General features: G+C 36.8%; 4 protein-coding genes across 4 annotated transcripts; 1 reads left to right on the top strand and 3 right to left on the bottom strand.

The window, feature by feature from the left end:
• On the bottom strand, positions 1–791 carry LOC110819133 (Pleckstrin homology (PH) domain superfamily protein). Its single transcript, XM_022048213.2, has one exon. It carries the CDS (start codon positions 670–672, stop codon positions 241–243), a length of 432 nt encoding a protein of 143 aa, XP_021903905.1. The 5' UTR covers positions 673–791; the 3' UTR covers positions 1–240.
• Positions 792–3,684: 2,893 nt separating this feature from the next.
• Positions 3,685–8,107, bottom strand: LOC110819243 (uncharacterized). The gene is made up of 3 exons (XM_088213543.1): positions 5,377–8,107; positions 4,312–4,669; positions 3,685–3,829 (listed from the first exon to the last, which is right to left on the bottom strand). Exons 1-3 carry the CDS (start codon positions 8,090–8,092, stop codon positions 3,685–3,687), a joined length of 3,219 nt encoding a protein of 1,072 aa, XP_088069669.1. The 5' UTR covers positions 8,093–8,107.
• Positions 8,108–9,647: 1,540 nt separating this feature from the next.
• Positions 9,648–12,586, top strand: CLC2 (Clathrin light chain protein). Its single transcript, XM_022048540.2, has 3 exons — positions 9,648–10,056; positions 11,001–11,154; positions 12,046–12,586. The coding sequence occupies exons 1-3, from the start codon at positions 9,734–9,736 to the stop codon at positions 12,385–12,387; spliced, it is 819 nt and encodes a 272-aa protein (XP_021904232.1). The 5' UTR covers positions 9,648–9,733; the 3' UTR covers positions 12,388–12,586.
• A 1,087-nt stretch (positions 12,587–13,673) lies between these two features.
• On the bottom strand, positions 13,674–18,839 carry LOC110819327 (flocculation FLO11-like protein). Its single transcript, XM_022048483.2, has 5 exons — positions 18,117–18,839; positions 17,757–17,868; positions 16,181–16,295; positions 14,492–15,586; positions 13,674–14,251 (listed from the first exon to the last, which is right to left on the bottom strand). The coding sequence occupies exons 1-5, from the start codon at positions 18,304–18,306 to the stop codon at positions 13,988–13,990; spliced, it is 1,776 nt and encodes a 591-aa protein (XP_021904175.1). The 5' UTR covers positions 18,307–18,839; the 3' UTR covers positions 13,674–13,987.
• Positions 18,840–19,753: the final 914 nt, after the last annotated feature.

Genomic DNA, 19,753 nt, shown 5'->3' with positions numbered 1-19,753 from the left:
TTCACCCAATTAATGATTTGATCATTACTTACCAAACGGAAGCAGTATTTCCTTTTCTGAATAGAAAAAAAAAAAGCACAAGCACTTGAACCCATAATAGGAAAAACAAAGAAGAAAATATATCTTTACCAGTTAGACAACAATATACAAGAAACACAAGCAAATTCACTAGATTATGCCACGTGTACAACCACAGATATCAGATCAAATCAAAGGGCTGTCGTTCATTTTACCTCCAATCTATCTCTTGCTATCATAATCAACGATCTCAGAATCGGTCACCGATCTCGAGTGCTGCACTATGGACCTTCCAATCGAGTTGATCCAGTCCTCCTTCTCCTTCTCCGAGTCGGCGATGAAATACATGGTGTCGTTCCTCGTCGACAGCTCGAAAGCGAACTGCTTGTTGAGAATATCCTCGGCTCCCTTGACGGTGAGGCAGGTGGCCACTGGAATGACGCCACGCGGAGGGGAGGCGCGCGTGACGTGGGAATCCTTGAACCAGAAGAGCTTCCCCTGTTTCAAAACGAACCACCGGCGCCGCCATGTCTTGATGTACTCGCCTTGCTTGGTGAGCCACCCGGTGCGTTCTGGGTTCGACCAGAACTCGACGCCGTCGTACTCGTCTGATTTGTCGGTCTGACCCATCGCGGCTCGCCACAGGCTAGCCATGGATGGAGCTGGATTTGGGTCTGGGTCTGGGTCTGGGTTTGGGTTTGTGTTACAGGGTTGGCGAAGGAAGCGAAGGAGGAGCTAAATGCCTAAAAAAAGCTTCAAACTTTTTGTTTTTCTAGAAGATTAGAATTCACATAAAAAGAGAAATATGCCCTCTTATAATTATATAAACAAGTTCGAATTTTAATTTTTTATCTTTATGATTTAATTATGTAAAATTTTTATTTTAAATTTTAATTGAATGTTGAATACTTATTATTTCGTATATAATTATTTATTTTTAATGAGAATCATTTAATATATGTTTGTGTTCAGAAATTTCAACATGTGTAAATTATTATTATTATTATTATTTTGCATAGTTTACAATTTTATACAAAATAATGAAATATAAAATTATAAATTCTGAATTTGTATTGCAAATTATTAAACTTAAATCAAAATAAAACCGAACCACAATGAACAAGTTGGGAATTTTCTTTAGTTTATTATATTTAAAATGTTTGCTCACACAAACACACACACATGTATGTATATATATATATATATATATTTACAGACACACATTCAAGAAATGAGAGGTCTTGGCTCTATTATTTGGTGTCTCTTTCTTTTATGGGTCATTTGTGAAGACTGATAGTTGAGGAATTGGATAGTTGGAACACCGGTGTGTGTGTGTGTGTGTACATATATATATATATATATATATATATATATATATATGCATGTAACATAGAATATTTCTGTTGGATGGTCACTCAAAACCTGTTAGGCCACGCAGTCTTTATTTAGATATACCACCTAACCTACTCTTTATTTAGTAGTACCTAATCTATTATATACTATTTTACATTTGCCAATTTTAACTTAAAAATAACGGTTAGGTAAGTCTTTTCACTCACTAGATTAGGCTAACTAGTAATATATTCCTTATAAACTTCATTTACATAACTTTAAATTGGTAAACTCGTGTGAATTTACAAAATTTAAAATTAAGAAAATATTACGTCAAGTACAAACTTAAGAAAAATTTTAAAGGCCCGCCCATTCCAGTATGATGGGCTCGGGTCAGGCTTGGCCTTCCAAGCATTATTGGGTCGGTTCGGGTTTACCACTCGACAACAATTCAGGTTGGCAAATATTATCCGACCCGATTTATTCCCTCTCGTACTGCTCTCTGATGACCGATCCGCGGCGACCCGTTTCTCTTTCCTGTCTTCTTCGCAGCAAACGACGTTTCTCTCTTCTTACACCCGCAACAGTCACTGCAGCTGGTTGGTGGACCTAACTAAGCACGTTCACGCCCAGAGAAAGAAGTTAAAAAAGTCACGGAAAGGTGAAATGGCATGCGCAGCTTTGAGAAAGCAGAAAAGAGCAGAGCAAAGAGAGCTTTGCGTGGACTTGACAGAGTTCGGGGAGTTGGACTTTGAACATTTAAGGAGGAAGAAGAAGTCTTGCAATTGCCAAGCGAGAAATCTCGAATACTGCTCTGGGTTAAAAATCTTATGCAGAGATCAGAGAAGACTGGAAATGGGCATGCTATTTGCATAGATGTAGAAATTATGGAGGAAATTAAGCAGGAATGGAGAATTTTTCTTCCATTTCGCTAGCAGATGAAGGCCGGAGAGAGGATCATGTTAGATAAATAACACGAGGGAGGGAGAGTTGAGAGGAGACAGCGAGCAATAGACATGGATAAGGCGAAATGGGCTTCTTAGGGTTTGAAGTGGGGGAAACAGATGTGGATTGGGACGGGCTTCTTTCTAGGGTAGAGAGGATGTTCCGGGGCGTGATCTAGAAGCTGAAGGACTTTGCTTCAAGCGTGGGTCGAGGTCCACCTCTTCCCTGAACAAAGCTTCAATTTTGAGGTAAGGAGTTACTTTGAGAAACCCCATTGGAATCTAAAAGACCGAGAATTTGTGTTATGTGAATTTAGGGTTCAATTAAACGAAAATTTATGTGTTTTGCTGGTTGAGAACTTGAAATGTAACCTGTATATCTATGTTTTACTCCCTAAACGACTGCGGGTCAATGTTACCAGTTGTGAACCAGAGTTTGTAAAATGAACTAGATATAGGAGATTATGGAAGCTGCTGATACATCTCCTATTGTGAGAAGAGAGTGAAAGGTCGTCTCTTAGAACAGACAGGAAAATAAACATATTAGGTCTTACTTTTAAGAATTGAAATATAAGGGACCAAAATGAGAATGAAGCAAAAGTTGGTGGACCGAATTTGCAATTAAGCTTTCTAGGTATCCGTGGATTAATTTTCTTTGTTTTCCAAATGCGTCGTGGGACGTCGTTGTATTTAGGCTACATTATTGTCGAATAGTGATGAGTAAGATAAGTATTTAATTTAGGCTATGACTGATACTTAGGCTACATTATTGTCGAATAGTGATGAGTAAGATAAGTATTTAATTTAGGCTATGACTGATACATTGGGTAAAACAGAGTAAACTTCAGAGAAGCTTCCTCATCCTATCCCACCCAATATTTAGTAGGAAATATTTGTGGGTAGGATAAGATATTGCCCATCTTAAAATGGTTGGTAGCGTTATTCCTTCCATGAGAGGTAGCTAAACAGTGTATATCTAGATAGTGCTTTAAAAAGGCTAGAACGTCCATTTTGTTAATTTTCTTCTCATATATATCTTTCCAAGAATACCATAACTGTTACCATTGCCTCTCCCATGGTCCCACCTGCCCACTTCCACTGACACTCTTATTATTACTGACCACCACTATCATCATCCAATCTCCATTAAATTCATAATGTGATACTTCAATTTTACATCAGGATAATATGTGATTGTTAGATTTCATATAAAAGCTCATGTCACAAACTACCAATAATTTGAATTTGAACTTTGAAAACTAGTGATTTAGGTCCCAAAGTTGTTGGATTCAGAATGTTATAAATAGTATCAGAATATGTGTCAATTCAATGATTCTAAATTAATGCAAAAATTATTGAGCTAGTGGTTACTGGGTTCAGAGTGTTACACTCAGCCACCTTCAGCTGCCACCACCATTTCTACTGCCACCACGACATTGTCACTGCTTGTTCTGCCATCCTTATCATTACTGCCACCCCCACTATTGTTGTACATGTTGTCATCAGTACTGTTGTCACTCTTGCTGCTGCCACCACTGCACAACTCTGAATTATTTTTTTTGAAATAAAAGTAAGAGTAGTATTACACACGACTCTGAATTATAAGTATGAATTAAGAAACGAGTAATATGATCTTTGTGTTATATTGTTCAGTTCTTTACTTAATCATCTCAAACAGATGGTAACATAAGAATCTTTATTATAAGTACCTTAATATCTCAAACAATTGTATCCTACCCCACTCACTACCGTATCCAAATACAGAAGTAGCCTTGTTGAATAAGAGGGTGAATAGAATACTATACATGTAAAAAATTATCACAATACTTTTTAGATATTATAGTTAAGATTTTAATATAATAATCTTAAAATATATTGACAAAATACATGATAAAGGCAAGTTTAAGATCAATCCAAGAATTAGGCAAATAGTTAATTGAGAGATTGACAGTTCCTGATTATGTACTTTGTTGATTAGGCTACCAAGAAATTAGTACTACTTATAACTTGATTTTACTTGAAAGAAAATCTTTCCCTGATAGAAATCAGGCCCTTGGTGGCGTCTTTCATGGTTATTCTGCCATTAGGTTGACTTGCAGAACAAGCAATTCCAATCCTAAATATGGAAATGAAGCATTGTTCTATTCTGCTAATTTTGCTTTCAATTTCGTTGTCTTCTTCTTCAATATGCAGTAGTTTGGGATCTATGATTTCCAGAGTTTTTTCTGGTATAGAATTCTTTACAAACATGTGGAGGTTTGTTCCGTCTTCAAAGATGGTGTCTGTGGGTCTTCTTCCTGTGAACATCTCTAGCAACAGGATGCCAAAGCTGTAGACGTCACCAGATGTTGAAGGTGACCCTCTCATGGCGTACTCTGCATATCACAATTATTAATAAGTACTCACATGACATACAAAAGATAATCAAACGCATATAGGAAATTAAAATGCTATTGGCTTTGGCTAACATTACATGTTTACCTATTAATTTTACAATGTTGATTTGTTGATTGCTTTCCCTTCTCTTTTGATTCTTATTTTGGTCTTGAAGAGACTCTCTGTCGCATACACAAGCTTAAAATGTCTCTGAACATGATGATGTGGGTATTAACTAGTTTAATTATCACTTTCTCTTGCAGAAGAACTTAGACCTAAATCCCACAGCATCTAAGGGGATCTTGACATTAATGAAAGAGAGAGCCAATTATTAATGTATAAATAATATATTGCGCTTTAGCTATCAGTTTTTAGAAATACTGATTCAACTCTTTTACTGAACATGGTATAGGAGCCAGATATTAGGTTTGAATCTTGACTGCTGTCCCATTTCTATTTAATTAATTTCGAATAGGGAGGAGCTATATTTACCAATCCACCTATGGGCTTGAATGTGGTGGAATTTGTTAACTATATAAATAATAGATTGCTTTCATCTTTAGAAATTTAAGCTTTGGGAAAAATTGGTTCAATTCTGGCCAGCTTAGTTAATGAAATCACTTGGAGTGCATAAAACTGAATTCTGATAAAATATTTTCTTATTGTTATTTGCACAAGGATAGTTTGCTGCAGAAAGGAGGCATACCTGGGGCGACGTAACCAATAGATCCTCTTAGCCCAATTGAACTAGACTCATTCCAAAGACAAAAATCTGTGCATTCTGTGAGAAACTTTGAAAGGCCAAAATCACTAATATGTGCACATAAATCAGAATCAAGAAGAACATTGCTTGGTTTGAGGTCACAATGAATAATTGGGGTGTGGCAGTGATAGTGAAGATATTCCAGTGCAGAAGAAACATCTATTGCAACGTTGAGCATCTGAACACAGGTCAACTTCTGTTGATTGTTCTCACTTGTATCTTGGTGCAGCCATTTGTCCAGGCTCCCATTAGACATGAATTCAAGTATCAGAGCTCGGAATTCATTACCTCTAATGTCGATGCTGGAGCATGAATTTAAGATCTTTACAAGATTCCGGTGTCGGATATTCCTCAAAGCTTCATATTCTGCCATGTAGGTCTTGGTTGCTTCTCTTTGCTCAAGGTTTAGTACCTTCACTGCAATATGCTGTGTGCTGTCATTGAGAATTCCCTTGTAGACGGAAGCAAAACTACCAGCTCCTATCAAGTTAGCCTGGGAAAATCCATCTGTTGCTTTATGCAGATCTTTGTAAGAAATACCAGAATGCCACCGTTCCACCATAGGAGATGTGAAACATGTTTTCCTTCTTAACCTTTTTAGGACAAGAATTGTGAGAATACAAACTAGTAGAGAAAAACCTGAAATAGAACTTACAGTGATTACTATGATCACTTTAATGGATACAGATGTTTCTTCTTCTTCGGGTTCCTGAGTTGGGCAGGCAGGCAATTTCAGGTGTGAGATACCTCCACAGAGCTTGCTATTCCCTGAAAGTGAACTGGCTGAAATGTTTGAAAAGACTCCTTTTCTTGGCACTTCACCCTCAAAATTGTTAAAAGACAGATTCAAGTGTTTCAAATGGACAATATCCTGTAGGAATTCTGAGATTGTCCCAGACAAGTTGTTTCTGGAGAGATCCAGGTCTTGTAGACCCTTCAAAGCATTGAAACTTGAAGGAATCTCTCCTTCAAAGAAGTTTCCATTAATAGAAAGCTGCTCTAAGGTTAAGCAATTGCCTAGCGTGCTGGGGATGTTTCCGGTAAGTTTATTTTCTGATAGATCTAATTCTTTTAGATTTATCAAGTTACCCACTTCAACAGGTAAGTTTCCACTCAAAACATTTTCTGCAAGATTGAGAGAAATAGACAGAGAGGGAAGGCCAATAACTTCCTTGGGTATGTTGCCGCTAAGTTTGTTATGAGAAAGGTTCAGAACTTGCAAATGTTGGCAGTTTCCAAGAATTGCAGGGATACTTCCTTCTAGGATGTTTCCATCTAATCGGAGTTCAAAAAGTTCAGTGATGTTGCCAATGGAGAGAGGGATATTGCCAGATAGTCTGTTTCCGTTCATAAGTAGACGTCTCAGGCTTGAGAGTTTTCCGATTTCCTGGGGAATTTGCCCACTGAATAAATTCTGCTGAAGATATAAGCTGCTCAGGTTTATGAGATTCACAATTCCTGCAGGAATGGTTCCCGATATTCTGTTGTCTCCTATTAGCATTGTTCTGAGGTTAATGGAGAAATTAGCTATTGAAGTTGGCAATTCTCCACTGAATTGGTTACTATCGATGCCTAGCAATTCCATTTTGCTGCAGTTGATTAATGAATTCAGGAAGTTCAGGTTGCTGGCTTCTTCTTTATTCCCAAGCATGTTTCGTCCAACATTTAAACTTCGAAGACCCTTTAAGATTCCTATATCATTAGGCATTCCCCCGAAAAAATGATTATCTGGGAAATCAATTTGCTGGAGACCACTGGCATTGGATAATGACGATGGAATTCGCCCTGAAAACTGATTTACTCCAACCGCAAGTATTTGGAGATTGGGAAAATTAGTTCCTAGACTTTCTGGCAAAGTCCCTGTCAACTGGTTATCTGCCACAGCAAATATAGTAATTCTTGACAGATTGAATAGTGATGGGGGGATGATACCGGACAGATTATTTGCACCAACCTGGAAAAAGCTCAGGGCTGACAGTCGGCTGAGATCTTCTGGTATGTTTCCACCTAGGTTATTTCGCGCTAATGAGAGATTTAAAAGTGAAGAAATGTTACCCAACACAGGGGGTATGCCTCCTGTCAAATTATTAGCGGCAATATGCAAAGCAGCAAGCTTTGGCAAACTGCTGAGCTCCTCTGGAATTCTTCCTGTCAGTTTGTTGAAGTTTAAATGGAGGACTCTAAGCTCTGAGCAATGACTTAGATTTGCTGGAACTCCCCCTCCAAGAGAATTTTCATTCAAGAAAAGATACCGAAGCCAAAACAAATTGCCAATTCCTGGTGGGATTTCTCCGCGGAAGTTGTTGCCACCAAGGTTTAGGACTTGGAGAAAGGAGAGATTACCTAAAAACGGAGATAGTCTGCCTCCGAATTTCCGAGATTGCAAGTCCAGGACTATGACACGTTGTCTACGGTGACTGCACGTAACACCTGGCCATTCACAAAAGTGAAGAGAATTATTCCATGAAGTCAAAACTTGTTCTGGATCTTCAGTTACATCTTTCTTGAAGGCAAGCAAGGCAAGTTGATCGGTTTTGTTCGTGAGCATGGCAGATGAAGACAGAGAGTATAAGTGAACTACAAACAAGAAAATAATAATAAATAAATCCAAAACAGGTATGCAAGCTCTTCTTGGAATATTTTTGTTTAAGAACTTCATTTCTGAAATAAAATCAGTTTGTTTTAAAACCGAATCATCAGAATTCAGAAGATCTCATTTGGCATGAATTTTTATAGCAAAATCTGGTGTAGATTGCTTCATGTTTGAACACAGGAATGATGAATGGCAAAGTCAAAAAGTAAATTTCTTTGTTCGTTTTTTTCCTTTGAAACTGAAATATTATAAAAAAACAGTGATCTTTCCCTTATGGTCTAAAGAAGCTGATTATTAAATTATAAATGCATAATAATGATGATGATGTATAGATATTTATATATATCATTAATGAAGTGAATGTAAATCTACCCCAAGAATAGGTCAAATTTTACTTTGCTTATTTTTTTTTTCTTCTTAGTGTTGCAAAACAGCTTATCCGGTGGAAGTTGCAGTTGCTGAGTATTTGTCGCTACCCCTGTCAAATACAAAATTAAGTGTCAACGTTGACTAAATCTTATTTTAAAAATTAAGTATATGGTTCTCATGCATAGTCAAAAAGCATTTATAATGTTTTTCGATATTCATAGTTCGTTAACATTTCTTTCTGCCAAAGCATATATGATTTTTCATGAAATAACTTGAAAAGGAAGCAAAAGTTTGTCAACGTTTTGTTACAAGCCCCCGATTTTGGTTGGACTAAACTGAACTATTAATTTTATTTTATTGACATATTTTATTAATGAAGTAATTGATAGACGATAATTATAGTATAATTTAAAAAAAAATGAAAATACACATATTTGAATTGAAAGAAGATTAAATTATTAATTTGATTATAAAAGAACATTAAGTTAATTTTATTATTAGTTTAATTTTATTAAATTAGATTAAATTTTTAAATAAATTCACTAGAATTTTTTAATTTATTTTAGCAATAATCTGGGTAATGAATTTTAAAATATTTTGTACCATCCAATTCCATAAAAAAATGGAAGTAATGTTGCCTAAAATTTTGTATAAAAAAACATCTGCAAACTAATCAGAGAGTTAATATTAATTGTACCACTTATTTATTTTTTTAACTATATATATCAAATCGTACCACTTATTTTCTTTAATTATATATATATATATCATTTCTCAATTAATAACACGCGTGGAGCCATTATGGATTATTTCTTAATTATTTTGTTAATCTATTTATGATAAATTAATTGGCATTGGAAATGGGCCTCGTTTAGGTCCATCAAAGCCCATAGCGAGCCATCATTACTTTTAACTATCTTATTAATCCATTTATGATAGTTTAAATGGCATTTAATGGGCCTAATTAGTGAGGCCCACAAAAGCCCATAGCGGGCCAGGAGTATTAATTATTTTGTTAATCCATTTACGATAACATAATCTCCATTGGAAATGGGCCTCGATAGGCCCATCAAAGCCCATAGCAAAGCCCACAAAGGCCATTGCGAGCCTTTTTTATTTCTTAATTATTTTGTTAATCCATTTATGATAAATTAATTGGCATTGCTAATGAGCCTTGATTAGCCCCATCAAAGCCCATTGCGAGGCCCACAAAAGCCGAATACTCTCGGATTTCTCCGCCGCATATCTCTGTTTTTTTCTTCTTCGCCATCATTTCGCTTGGCAGTTGCCGGAGACGAAAAAGAAAGGGGGAGATTTTTTGCTTGTCCGTACAAAAAGATGTCTACTTCCGACGACTCATTTGCTCAACTTGTCGACGACTCACTCGACCCGGTCCTTACTGGCGACTCTGCTCCTCCGTACGAACATGATGATAATGGCTTTGTAGGCTACAACTGGAAGCGGATTGTCTCCTTCCCCGAAACTCAGCCTTTTACTGAGGTTGACTCGGGAAAGGACGAAGCTGACGATGTGTTCGTCTCTCAGCCACCGATCTATGGGGACTACTCGAATGGAACGGGATTCGATGGCGATGGCCCAATTTTGCCGCCTCCGATGGAAATGGAGCCGGAAGAGTGGTTTGCTCTCAGGGAATGGAGAAGGTAGGTATACTCAATTTTGATTGTTTTATTTTCCTGTGTTTTTAAACTAACTTTTCGTTTGGCTTTGTGAGAAAATTGGAGGAATTAGATGTGAAGGTTTTGAGTTTTGTGTTTTCTTTATGCTTTTCTAGTTTAGGTCATGCGGAAATCAGTTGTACTAATCTAGATAATTGAGGAGTTGATTATTTCTCTGGTTTGTTATAGTGAAATAGCACTAGCAATTGAGGCTTCAAGTTCCTAGTTTTTATATCAGGAATCCGGGAATGTCTAAACTCTATTCAAGTTTTCAGTAATGAGAATTCGAGATATTATCTTGAATCAGCTGTACGTTACTGTTTCATGTGGACTAGAACTGGGCTTTTTTCTATAAATTCTATGTGTGTTTTTTGTTGAGCAAAGCAGTTCATGGGTGGGTTCTTCTGGATGTAAATTTTTGTTCTTTGTCCTTTTGATGGAAAACTTCAGCTATGTTATATGGATTATGATTCTTTTTTTAAAAGTTTTGTAGCTAAAGCTGTATAATTGATTTGTGAGTAAATTCACAAGATTTTGATGATGATGAAAATGAAATTCTTCATGTTTTCGCTATCTGGAATTGTTTTGGCTAACTGCTCCAGACTGGTTGTTTTTTCATTAGCAAAGATGGTTTGGTCTTATTTCTTTACTAGTCAATCTTCATCATGATCATCTCTCTTTCCTTTCGGAATGAATTGTTACTTATTCTGCCTTGCGGGTCCAAGTCTCTTGATTATTTTAGGGATGTCTGTTTGATTATTTTGCGAAGATACTAGAATGTTTTGTTGTTTTGATATATTTGTCTTCATTTCTTCTTGTTAGGATGAGTTTTTCTCCTCTGGTTTTATACTTTTTCTCCTCCTCCTAATAATAATATTTCTCTTCATCTAAATTATTCATGGTTGGCATTGTTGCTGTAACGTCCACAGGCAGAATGCTATCCAACTGGCAGAAAAGGAGAAGAGAGAGAAAGAGTTGTTGAGTAAGATAATTGAGGAAGCAGATCGGTATAAGGTTGAGTTCCTTAGGAAGATAGAGATCACCTGTGAACATAACAAAGCCACCAACAGAGAGAAGGAGAAGGTAAGATTTGATTTCTATTTCCTTCTTTGGAATGTATTTGTTTTTTGTTTTAATATGTTTTTCCTTTGGCTCATTCGTGTTTGCCATCTGTCATCTACATTTGCACTTATGTTCTGTTTTTCTAATGTGCTTATGATTTGTAAGTTTCGACTCATGAGTCGAGCCAAGTATCATAACTTCTTCTACCTATCCTGTATGTTGTCCTTTTCATTCCGCGTTGAAATAAAAACTTATTAGTTTTTATATTAGTATACCAGATTTGACTACGATATTTTACGAAAAAATGGTTCTTCATATTCATAGAGGAGAACAAATATTTCTTTTTTGAGTGAGAATTTTACATAACCGGGGGACCCATTATTTATAATATTTATAATTGAAATTGAGAATTGAAAAAGGGGTTCCATTATCATCTTCCATCCAGCCAGTGAAGTCTTCTTTTAGATGAAAAATTTTGTTTTTAGATTTCTTAGTTACTTACCCTAGTCAAATATTGCATAAATTAGCCATGTATTCTGGCGTCTGGCTTTCAGCGATAATCTGGTTTAGTTTAGATTTCAGGGCTATAATTTTCAACTTGTTCTTTATATTCTCAACCTTTAAAATTAAAGATAATAAGAAGTCAAAGAACTGCATCTCTTCCTTCCGGAGGAACTTGACTGCAGCGACTGCAGCAACACAATGCGCCTTGGAGGTTAGATAGGCACCTTGGTGTTGCAAGCTTAAACATCACAATTTGATTAACCAATAGCCAACCATCATCTATCATTATTGTTAGATTGGCTTTAAGTACAACAATTCCTATGGCTAAGAAGGAATTTCATTAATCAGAAAGAATTTTTTCTCCAAAAAGAATCTTAGACCTATTGTTTATGTCTTCTCCTGTATCAGCTCTTTGTTGCCAACCTGGAAAAGTTCCACGCCGAGGCTGATAAAAATTATTGGAAGGCAATTGCAGAGCTCATTCCAAACGAGGTCCCTACCATCGACAAAAGAGGAAAGAAAGATCAGGAGAAGAAGCCTTCAGTCGTCATTCTTCAGGGTCCAAAGCCGGGAAAACCTACTGATCTTGCAAGGATGCGTCAGATACTCCTAAAACTGAAGCACAACGCCCCTCCACACCTGAAGCTTTCTCCACTACCTGCACCAGACACTGGAAAGGATGCAAAAACTGATTCACCTCCTAAAGTCACCACCATGACCACCGCTCTAGAGGCTGTTGTTGCTGCTTAATGTTTCTTCTGATATTTCCTGGCTTCTATAAAGAGTGATTTGTCAATGATGCCGAACTCTGCAAACTCTATTATTGAGAAACTCGTATACCAGCAATCTTTTTTTTTTTTCTCTGTAAATTCTTTGACAGGAGCTTCAGGGCCAGAACCCTGTTATTTATCTAGAATTTTATTCTTAAAGAGGATTAATTCGGTTTTCATATTTACACTCTTTTCTTTTTCTTTCCATTTCATTGCAGCTTGTTGGGAATGAGTAAAGGAAATATGCTAACGTGGGGCTTTCTGTAAGTAATTTGAAAGAAGCCGGGCCCTTAGGTTATATAAAAAAAAGGGGATCTGGGGGTTAATTTATAAAACGCATTGATACAATTTGGTCTGTTGAGTTTTCTGTCAGAAGAGTCCGAGCGGATATTTTACTCTCTATGTAATTATACTATTTTCTTTCTAAATGATACTTGAGCCACAAGTGATGAGAAGAGGCAACTGGTGGTTACCGTCTTTCTTCAGCCAAAGTCGAAGGCTGCAATCAATCAAGAGTATATTTAATCTATACAGTTCAATAATGACACAGTTGGACAGCCCTGCCAAAATGGGAATCTGAATCACATGCTCACATGCTCACATGCTCAAAAGTGAAGTTGTGAGCCCATCACTATTTATCTATCAGAACCAAGAAAGAGACTTAGCCAATTCTTTACATATATAATTTCGAGGCCGGTCTGCAAGATATTGGTCCCCTTCTATTATTCATCATTAGATTCCCTTAAAAGCAATTCAATAACAGCATTAAACTACAAGTCTGAGTAGAAGCATGATATTTCCCAATATTGGAGACAAATCTTACGTTTTATGGTTTACCATATCCTCTTCAGTGATAATAAATCGTACCAACATCAATGTCCGGGACGAAATAGAAAACCTAGTAGAGTACTAAAAGATATTTTCAATGGAAAAAGCCATAAAAGGAGTGGAGAAGAGGACTTCCTCCAAGTGAAAATTAGATTGACAAAACTGCAAAAATGAGATGAAAGCTACTGCCACGAAATCTAGCTTATGGCTACTTAAGAATTCAGGATATAAACAAAGCCTATGTTAGTACATTTATCCAAAAAGGTGTGTTGGCAGCAAGGCCCTACTCAATGTTCCTAGTAAAAGTCGCCTTCCAAGGGTATCTGCCAGTTATGCTTGTTCAGGAGTGTTTCAGAGAACTTTAGTCTTAGTTGTTAGTACTTCCTGCTTGATTCCCAGTGTCTGTTAATACAGTTAAGAGTTGGAAAGTTCATAAGATTGGACAAACTTTAACTTCATTGCAGAAGCAAATTCAATCAGGAAGGAGGGAGAGGAGAGGACAACATTTCGTGCAAACTGTCTAAAGCTAGCTCACAACTTCTTTGTATCTAACTGGGTTTTTCCTAATAATAATACAGAGACCGTGAATTACACAACAATCTAATCGGATTTAGGTTATAGTGAACGCCTGCGTGACTCAGATCAAGTTCTTCCCTGAAATTGGTTCTCTTTCAACTGTCAAGCTTTGTAGATTTAAAATAATGATGTAAGATGAATTTAAGCTTTATGTATCTCGGGAATTTAGCTCTTACTCATCCCCTCATACGTGCATTTCTTGGAGACCGGCCACATCTCTCTATGCCAATATCATCTTCAAGTTCACTCCCATCTAAACATAGCCCATTATTGTTGACACTCACTTCAGAACTTGCATTGCTGCTTGTGGCAAGAGGAGAATCTGAAACACTAACTGTTCTGGTTCGTGTATTATGTCCAGATCTCACGCTGTACATAGAGGATGCTGGAATATTTGTCATCAGGGGTCTTAAGTTACCAGGAATGCTTCGCCTTATATCCTGCTCAAGATGAGAATGATATCAGAATAAACTTTTTGAATTCATATCATCTATCTCCTTTCACTTGTTATTAACGAGTATCAAGATCATGGAGATGAACGTTTTCAAACACAGTGAAATAACTAGAATTGGAAAAAAAAAATAAATTGCAGGTTGCAATTTCCAGGGTCAATATGAAGAAGAAAGTATCCTATTCTCAATCAGAAGAAAACACCACAAACAGTGCAAAGATATACGCACCATATGCCTTATAGCCATATCCAATGATTTCTTTGAGAGTGTTCTTCCAAAGCCCGAACTGTCTGGGGATGAAGACTTTGCAGACAGATTACCATGAGGGGAGTGTTTGTCATCTTGCCTGGGCGGTACCAATTTTCGCATGTTTATCACTCTTTCTACCATCTTTGTTCCAATTACAACAGGGCTCAAATTGTCATTAGACTTAGAATACCCACGACTGACAGCAGGAACAGAGCTCCCACTAGTGTGCATCAGAACACCATTCGGTGTTCGTCCTCTAGATGGAGAGCATGATTGTCGTCTTGGTCGTCCCATAGGAGTTGGTTCCACAGAAGAAGACCGAGAAGTTGGTGCTCCAGGCCTGCCCCTTGCAGTTGAAAGTGGCCTTTCAGGTAACAACGTCCTTAAATTGGGTGGTGCATCTAGCGAGAAACCTGGCATTTCTGAAGGCTTCCATGGCCTTGATTTTGCTGTTGGAGAAGTGCCACGGGAGGGAACAGGATTCTTTGATGCTGTAGGATTCGGCTTGACAACTGTAGGAGATGATTTAATTGGAGGAGAAGTTATGCTGGGCGCACTGGATGGCGTAGATGGTCGACGAGTTGGTGTTGCAGCCCTTGATGTAGATTTTGACGGAGGTACAGAGGGTCTCGAAGTTGGCTTTGAAGATCTTTCAGCAGACCTTGATAAAGGAGTGCTTGATCTTGTTGGAATCATGGACTTAGTTGGGGCAGCCACTGCCTTAGTTGCAGCAGCAGTGGGCTTAGCTGCAGTAGCTGTAGGCCTAGTTGCAGTAGCTGTAGGCCTAGTTGCAGTAGCTGAAGGCTTAATAGAAACAGCTATGGACTTATTTGAAGACATAGAGGATTTAGCCGAAGATAATGTAGGTCGAGAAGTGGGTGTAGAAGGTCTTGAAGCTTTAGAAGGTGTGGTCAATGTGGGGCGTCCTGTTGGTGTTCCAGGTCTTGAACCAGGACCCCCTGATGATGAGGGTCTTCGAGTCCCTCCAATTGAAGAGTTCAACCCAGGTGAAGAAATTATCTGTTTGGATACTAAGTTACTCCTTGCAGTAGGATCCAGCTGAGGATTTGCCAACTATAGCACAATGAAACAAATTGCAAGGTACAATAAATCAATGAAATGAAGCAACTTGAGAAGCCAAAGATCAAAAGATAACCAATGATATCATCCTTATTTTCCTAGTAAAATCAACCTCTTAACTGGTAAAACAATGGTTGTAAAACTCAAAATCAAAACTGTTTCTAGAACTTAGATGCACAGAAAAGGTGCATGCAGAATGCAATGGCACGTGTAATACATAACAACATGGAAAAATTAAAATCCATAAATTAGGGTGTTCCAGGGATTTAAGCATTTTAAGTGGTCCTGCATATGAAGCTCCTGATCACCATGAGGCTCCCTTTACTGACATGCACTTAAATAAGAACACAGAGCCTTCTGCAATCTTGCCACTTCTAACAGTCTTTACCTCAAAAGCTTGGCAAACAGCAGTTTGATTTGCAACTAAAATGGTGAATACACTAACTTCTCGAGAAGAAAATTAAACCATAATAAGCAAAAATTTCCGTTTACACCATCTGAGAGAGAAAACTTCCAGTTTCTACTAAATGCCAACTCAAACCCTTCATAACAATGTCTATCGTAAAAAAAGTGTTTATTAGCACTTACTCTAGATTTCAAGGCAGTTGGTCGAGCCTTTGGAGCATCAAGCTGACTCATAACAGTCTTGTGCGATTCCATCTCCAAGGATGGGAAAAGAGGTGTACCAGGAGGTGTAAGAAGCCTGAAAAATGATTGAAGAACTTAAAATTGAAGTATAAAATAATTGAACCATCAATTATCTGCAAAAAAAAAAAAAATGCCACAAGTATGGAAAAATACAAGATGAAACTACATGTTCATCCACTTAAGGGATGGAAAAAGAAGCATATGCAGAATAGGAGGAACATCACATCATGGCAAACTCTGAATAGTAGTTGAACTGCCAATACAACCCCCTCCCTCCAACAAAGGAAGGAAAGAAAAAAGAATATTGGCATTACAAACTAAAATGGAAACGGGCAGCAGGACCAGGGTATGGGAAATAACGAATTCAAATACATTATCGGGTTCCTCAAGTTTCATAAAGTCAAAAAATTTAGACAAACTAAAGTCACAATTTAACAGTTCCGAGCATCCAAACTTTCAGAACATAATTATCCACATCTAAGGTGGATGGGATTCATTAAATTTACTATAATATTAAAGTTCCTTTTTCAGAGATTTGATTACTGGAAAGGAATATACTTAATTGTAATACTATAAGTACAGCTTCCGAACCCATAAAAGAGCAAATTTGTTACTACTTAATGAACCTTTTTTAACTTTCCAGCACTAGGGACAAATCTTCGGACGCCTGTTCTTCCTACCCTCACAAAAATCACTTTAGTTGTCTCCCCTTGAAAACCAGAGAAGACTATTGCAAAGGTTAGAGCACAACTGTCTTTAAATTTCTGTTTAGGGAATGATCTGACAAAGAAACATGGATAAAGAAAACACTAGGTTGGACTCAAACGGTGGCAACATCAGGTCAGAAGTAGTAAAAAATAACTCAAGCGATTGTCAACCCCAATTTTAAGGCTTGCTTTAGTTGCAATATCCAACTTAATCAGAGAAGCCATGGTAGTAGGACTCCTTACAAGGACAATTTGTAGCCCATTTATAGCTAATTGGGTTATTATACATAAGTATGAGGTTTGATCCCTGATCACGTTTGTTTTCCCTATGTAATAACTTACCTATCTAATAAAATTTCTTGACTCTTCGAAAAAAAAAAAAAACTGGGATTTCCTCAGCTTATGAAGTTTTTAAATTTTTACTGTGACATAATATGGGACTTCTCTACTAGTGACTTTTGGCAAGTTAAAAAAAAAGGGTCTTTGTTTCCATTAAGAAAGTGAATTCTCTTTCATCAATTATGCATCTCATCAATAACCATCGTATTATACACTGCCAGACATCCCAGACCCTTCATATCGCAACCTATGTTTCCCCAAATACACACCAAAAACTACATGATGTCAGGGTAAATTGCCAATTTCCCCGTTCCTACATTGAAATATAATAATTAAGCTGGGGTGCGTACGTTCTTGGGTCCTGAGCTAAGAGTAATTACACACTTCACACAAGGACAAAAACTTCTATCAGCATGAGTGAACAATTAAAAGAACACAAGATAAACCAAATAAAGACGGTACCCAATTACCAGTCATAGTCATTTTTATCATTATCAGAGTTGAGAAAATCATCAGCACCAGTCTTGCGTGCAGGCGTTGATGATGCGATATTAAATATTGGAGAGGTGCCAGGTTTGGATCCTGCAGGGGGCAAAACACCAGATGAAAAAGAAAGCATAAGCTAAAACAGACCAGAATTATAACTTTGCCCCCAAATTAGAAATTTCCGATACCCATTATAGGACGCAACAATTAAGAATTAATTCACGCTCCAATTAGAAGTTAGGACCAAAAAATTTGAACCAGAGTTCTACGTTAAGAAACACCAGAACCATAAAGAGAGAAGAAAAATAATCGTTTTCAAAGAAAAGATAGCGAGAAAATGACACCTAATGGAGACTCAAGCTCTTCGGAGTTGTTAAAGAGAAGATTACTGTGCTCCTTCTCTCTTTTTCTCATCTCGAGAAACAATGCGAGGTCGTCTTCCTTCTCCTTCATCATTGAAGCCCTAAGTTGCTGCCTCTGCTTCACGGCTGCAGCTTGCATTTGCGGGTCTTGAGCCCTAAAGCTTCGATTCATCGCTCAAATTCCAGAGCACAACTCCTCCAAAAAACAGGAACAAGAAAAAACAGAAGTCGTAGATCAAATCAGTCTAAAGCCTAACTTAAGCTTCTCTCGTTAACGCCTTTAACAACGACAACAGTATTCTCAACAAACGAAATCTTCAAGAGGCTTGTTTTAGCCATAAATAGAAACAATTAGATCCATAACCGAGCTCAAAAATCGCAAATAACGTAACAAAATTCGGCATTTTTCTTCAGACGGAAGCTTAAACCATGAGAAAGACAAGGGCGACACTCAGCTCGAACACACCGCCATTGTTATAGAACGGAGGTAGAAGTCGAGAGAGACCGAGAGCTAAAACGAGCTCGAAGAGAGCGCCATTGTCGTTGCATTGGAAGCAGAAATCTAGGGGTGAGAGAGAGAGAACAGAGAGAGGTTGAGCCAGAGAAAGAGATCGTAGAGATTGAAAATGCGGAGTAAGGAGACACGGAGGACAGAGAAGGAGTGGCAGTTAGCGTAATTAAGAAGCGGTTGGAAGGGTAAAACGGGGAAATCGATAATTTTGTGAGCGATGGATCAACTGTAAGTAAAAGCTCTCGTCGTTTCTCTCACTTAAAGCCTACGTTTTCAGATTTTTTGCTTTTAGGTGGATGGATAATCACGGTAATGCCCTTTATTATTTTTTTAAAGAATAAATGATTATTTTGAATCTAATCAACCAGATTCCAGATATATTACTTAGTTTAAAACATAATGATACGCTTAATTATATTTTAATTTAATAAATTTTATTTATTTATTTAAAATAAATTAACCCATATTTTTTGTAAATTTTTTAAATTAATAACCTAATTGTAATTAAACACAAAACTCACAAATTCTTCCGTAATTTTTAACTTTTTAAACTAAATTTTTAACTTTTACGTTATTTGTATCTATTATGTCTCACATGATTAACTTATTCGTGCTACATTTTGCAAAAATAAACCATATAGTAATTTGATTTGATGCCAAATTATCTTGATCCTATTTTATAATATATTTTTTTTAATAGTGCAAAAAAGCATAATAATACAAGTATGAAGTCGCTTTAGTTATTAACTTCGTTGAAGACAACTATATTTTTGTATTTAAATATAGTTAGATTTTCTTTTCAAAAAACAATCTAATTAGATTTTCTTAAATTAGTAAACAATTAATAATAATTGAAATATTTGTAAAGCTAAGCTTTTTTTTTTTTGTGTGCATATTTTGTCGGTGGCGGCGTTAATCAAATAAAAACAATAATCAACAAAATAAAAAATTATATAAATTTAATCAAAATTATTTATTGATATTAAATTGTTTAAAATATTTAATCCTTTAGGATATAAAAGACCTTTTGAACTTCAATTTAATTGGAAAAATGTTATGGCTTAATTACTAATATTTGTATAGACATCAAATAATAACCTACCATTTA

This window comes from Carica papaya, chromosome 2 (genome assembly GCF_054855325.1).
Source record: "Carica papaya isolate Zhongbai chromosome 2, ASM5485532v1, whole genome shotgun sequence".
Taxonomy (NCBI): domain Eukaryota; kingdom Viridiplantae; phylum Streptophyta; class Magnoliopsida; order Brassicales; family Caricaceae; genus Carica; species Carica papaya.
Note: the sequence above shows the minus strand (reverse complement) of the source record. Positions and strands in the feature narration are given on the sequence as shown.

Bases quoted from the DNA above. Each gene is read 5' to 3' on its own strand.
- LOC110819133 (XM_022048213.2), bottom strand. From the start codon at position 672: ATGGCTAGCCTGTGGCGAGCCGCGATGGGTCAGACCGACAAATCAGAC.
- LOC110819243 (XM_088213543.1), bottom strand. From the start codon at position 8,092: ATGAAGTTCTTAAACAAAAATATTCCAAGAAGAGCTTGCATACCTGTT. The intron at 4,670-5,376 runs GTATGCCTCCTT...TGTGATATGCAG, and splicing joins TATTGGTTACGTCGCCCCAG to AGTACGCCATGAGAGGGTCA. The intron at 3,830-4,311 runs GTAAAATCAAGT...AGAGTTGTGCAG, and splicing joins AGGGAAAGATTTTCTTTCAA to TGGTGGCAGCAGCAAGAGTG.
- CLC2 (XM_022048540.2), top strand. From the start codon at position 9,734: ATGTCTACTTCCGACGACTCATTTGCTCAACTTGTCGACGACTCACTC. The intron at 10,057-11,000 runs GTAGGTATACTC...TAACGTCCACAG, and splicing joins GCTCTCAGGGAATGGAGAAG to GCAGAATGCTATCCAACTGG. The intron at 11,155-12,045 runs GTAAGATTTGAT...CTCCTGTATCAG, and splicing joins CCAACAGAGAGAAGGAGAAG to CTCTTTGTTGCCAACCTGGA.
- LOC110819327 (XM_022048483.2), bottom strand. From the start codon at position 18,306: ATGAATCGAAGCTTTAGGGCTCAAGACCCGCAAATGCAAGCTGCAGCC. The intron at 17,869-18,116 runs GTGTCATTTTCT...TGCCCCCTGCAG, and splicing joins AGAGCTTGAGTCTCCATTAG to GATCCAAACCTGGCACCTCT. The intron at 15,587-16,180 runs GTAAGTGCTAAT...ATTGTGCTATAG, and splicing joins CAACTGCCTTGAAATCTAGA to TTGGCAAATCCTCAGCTGGA.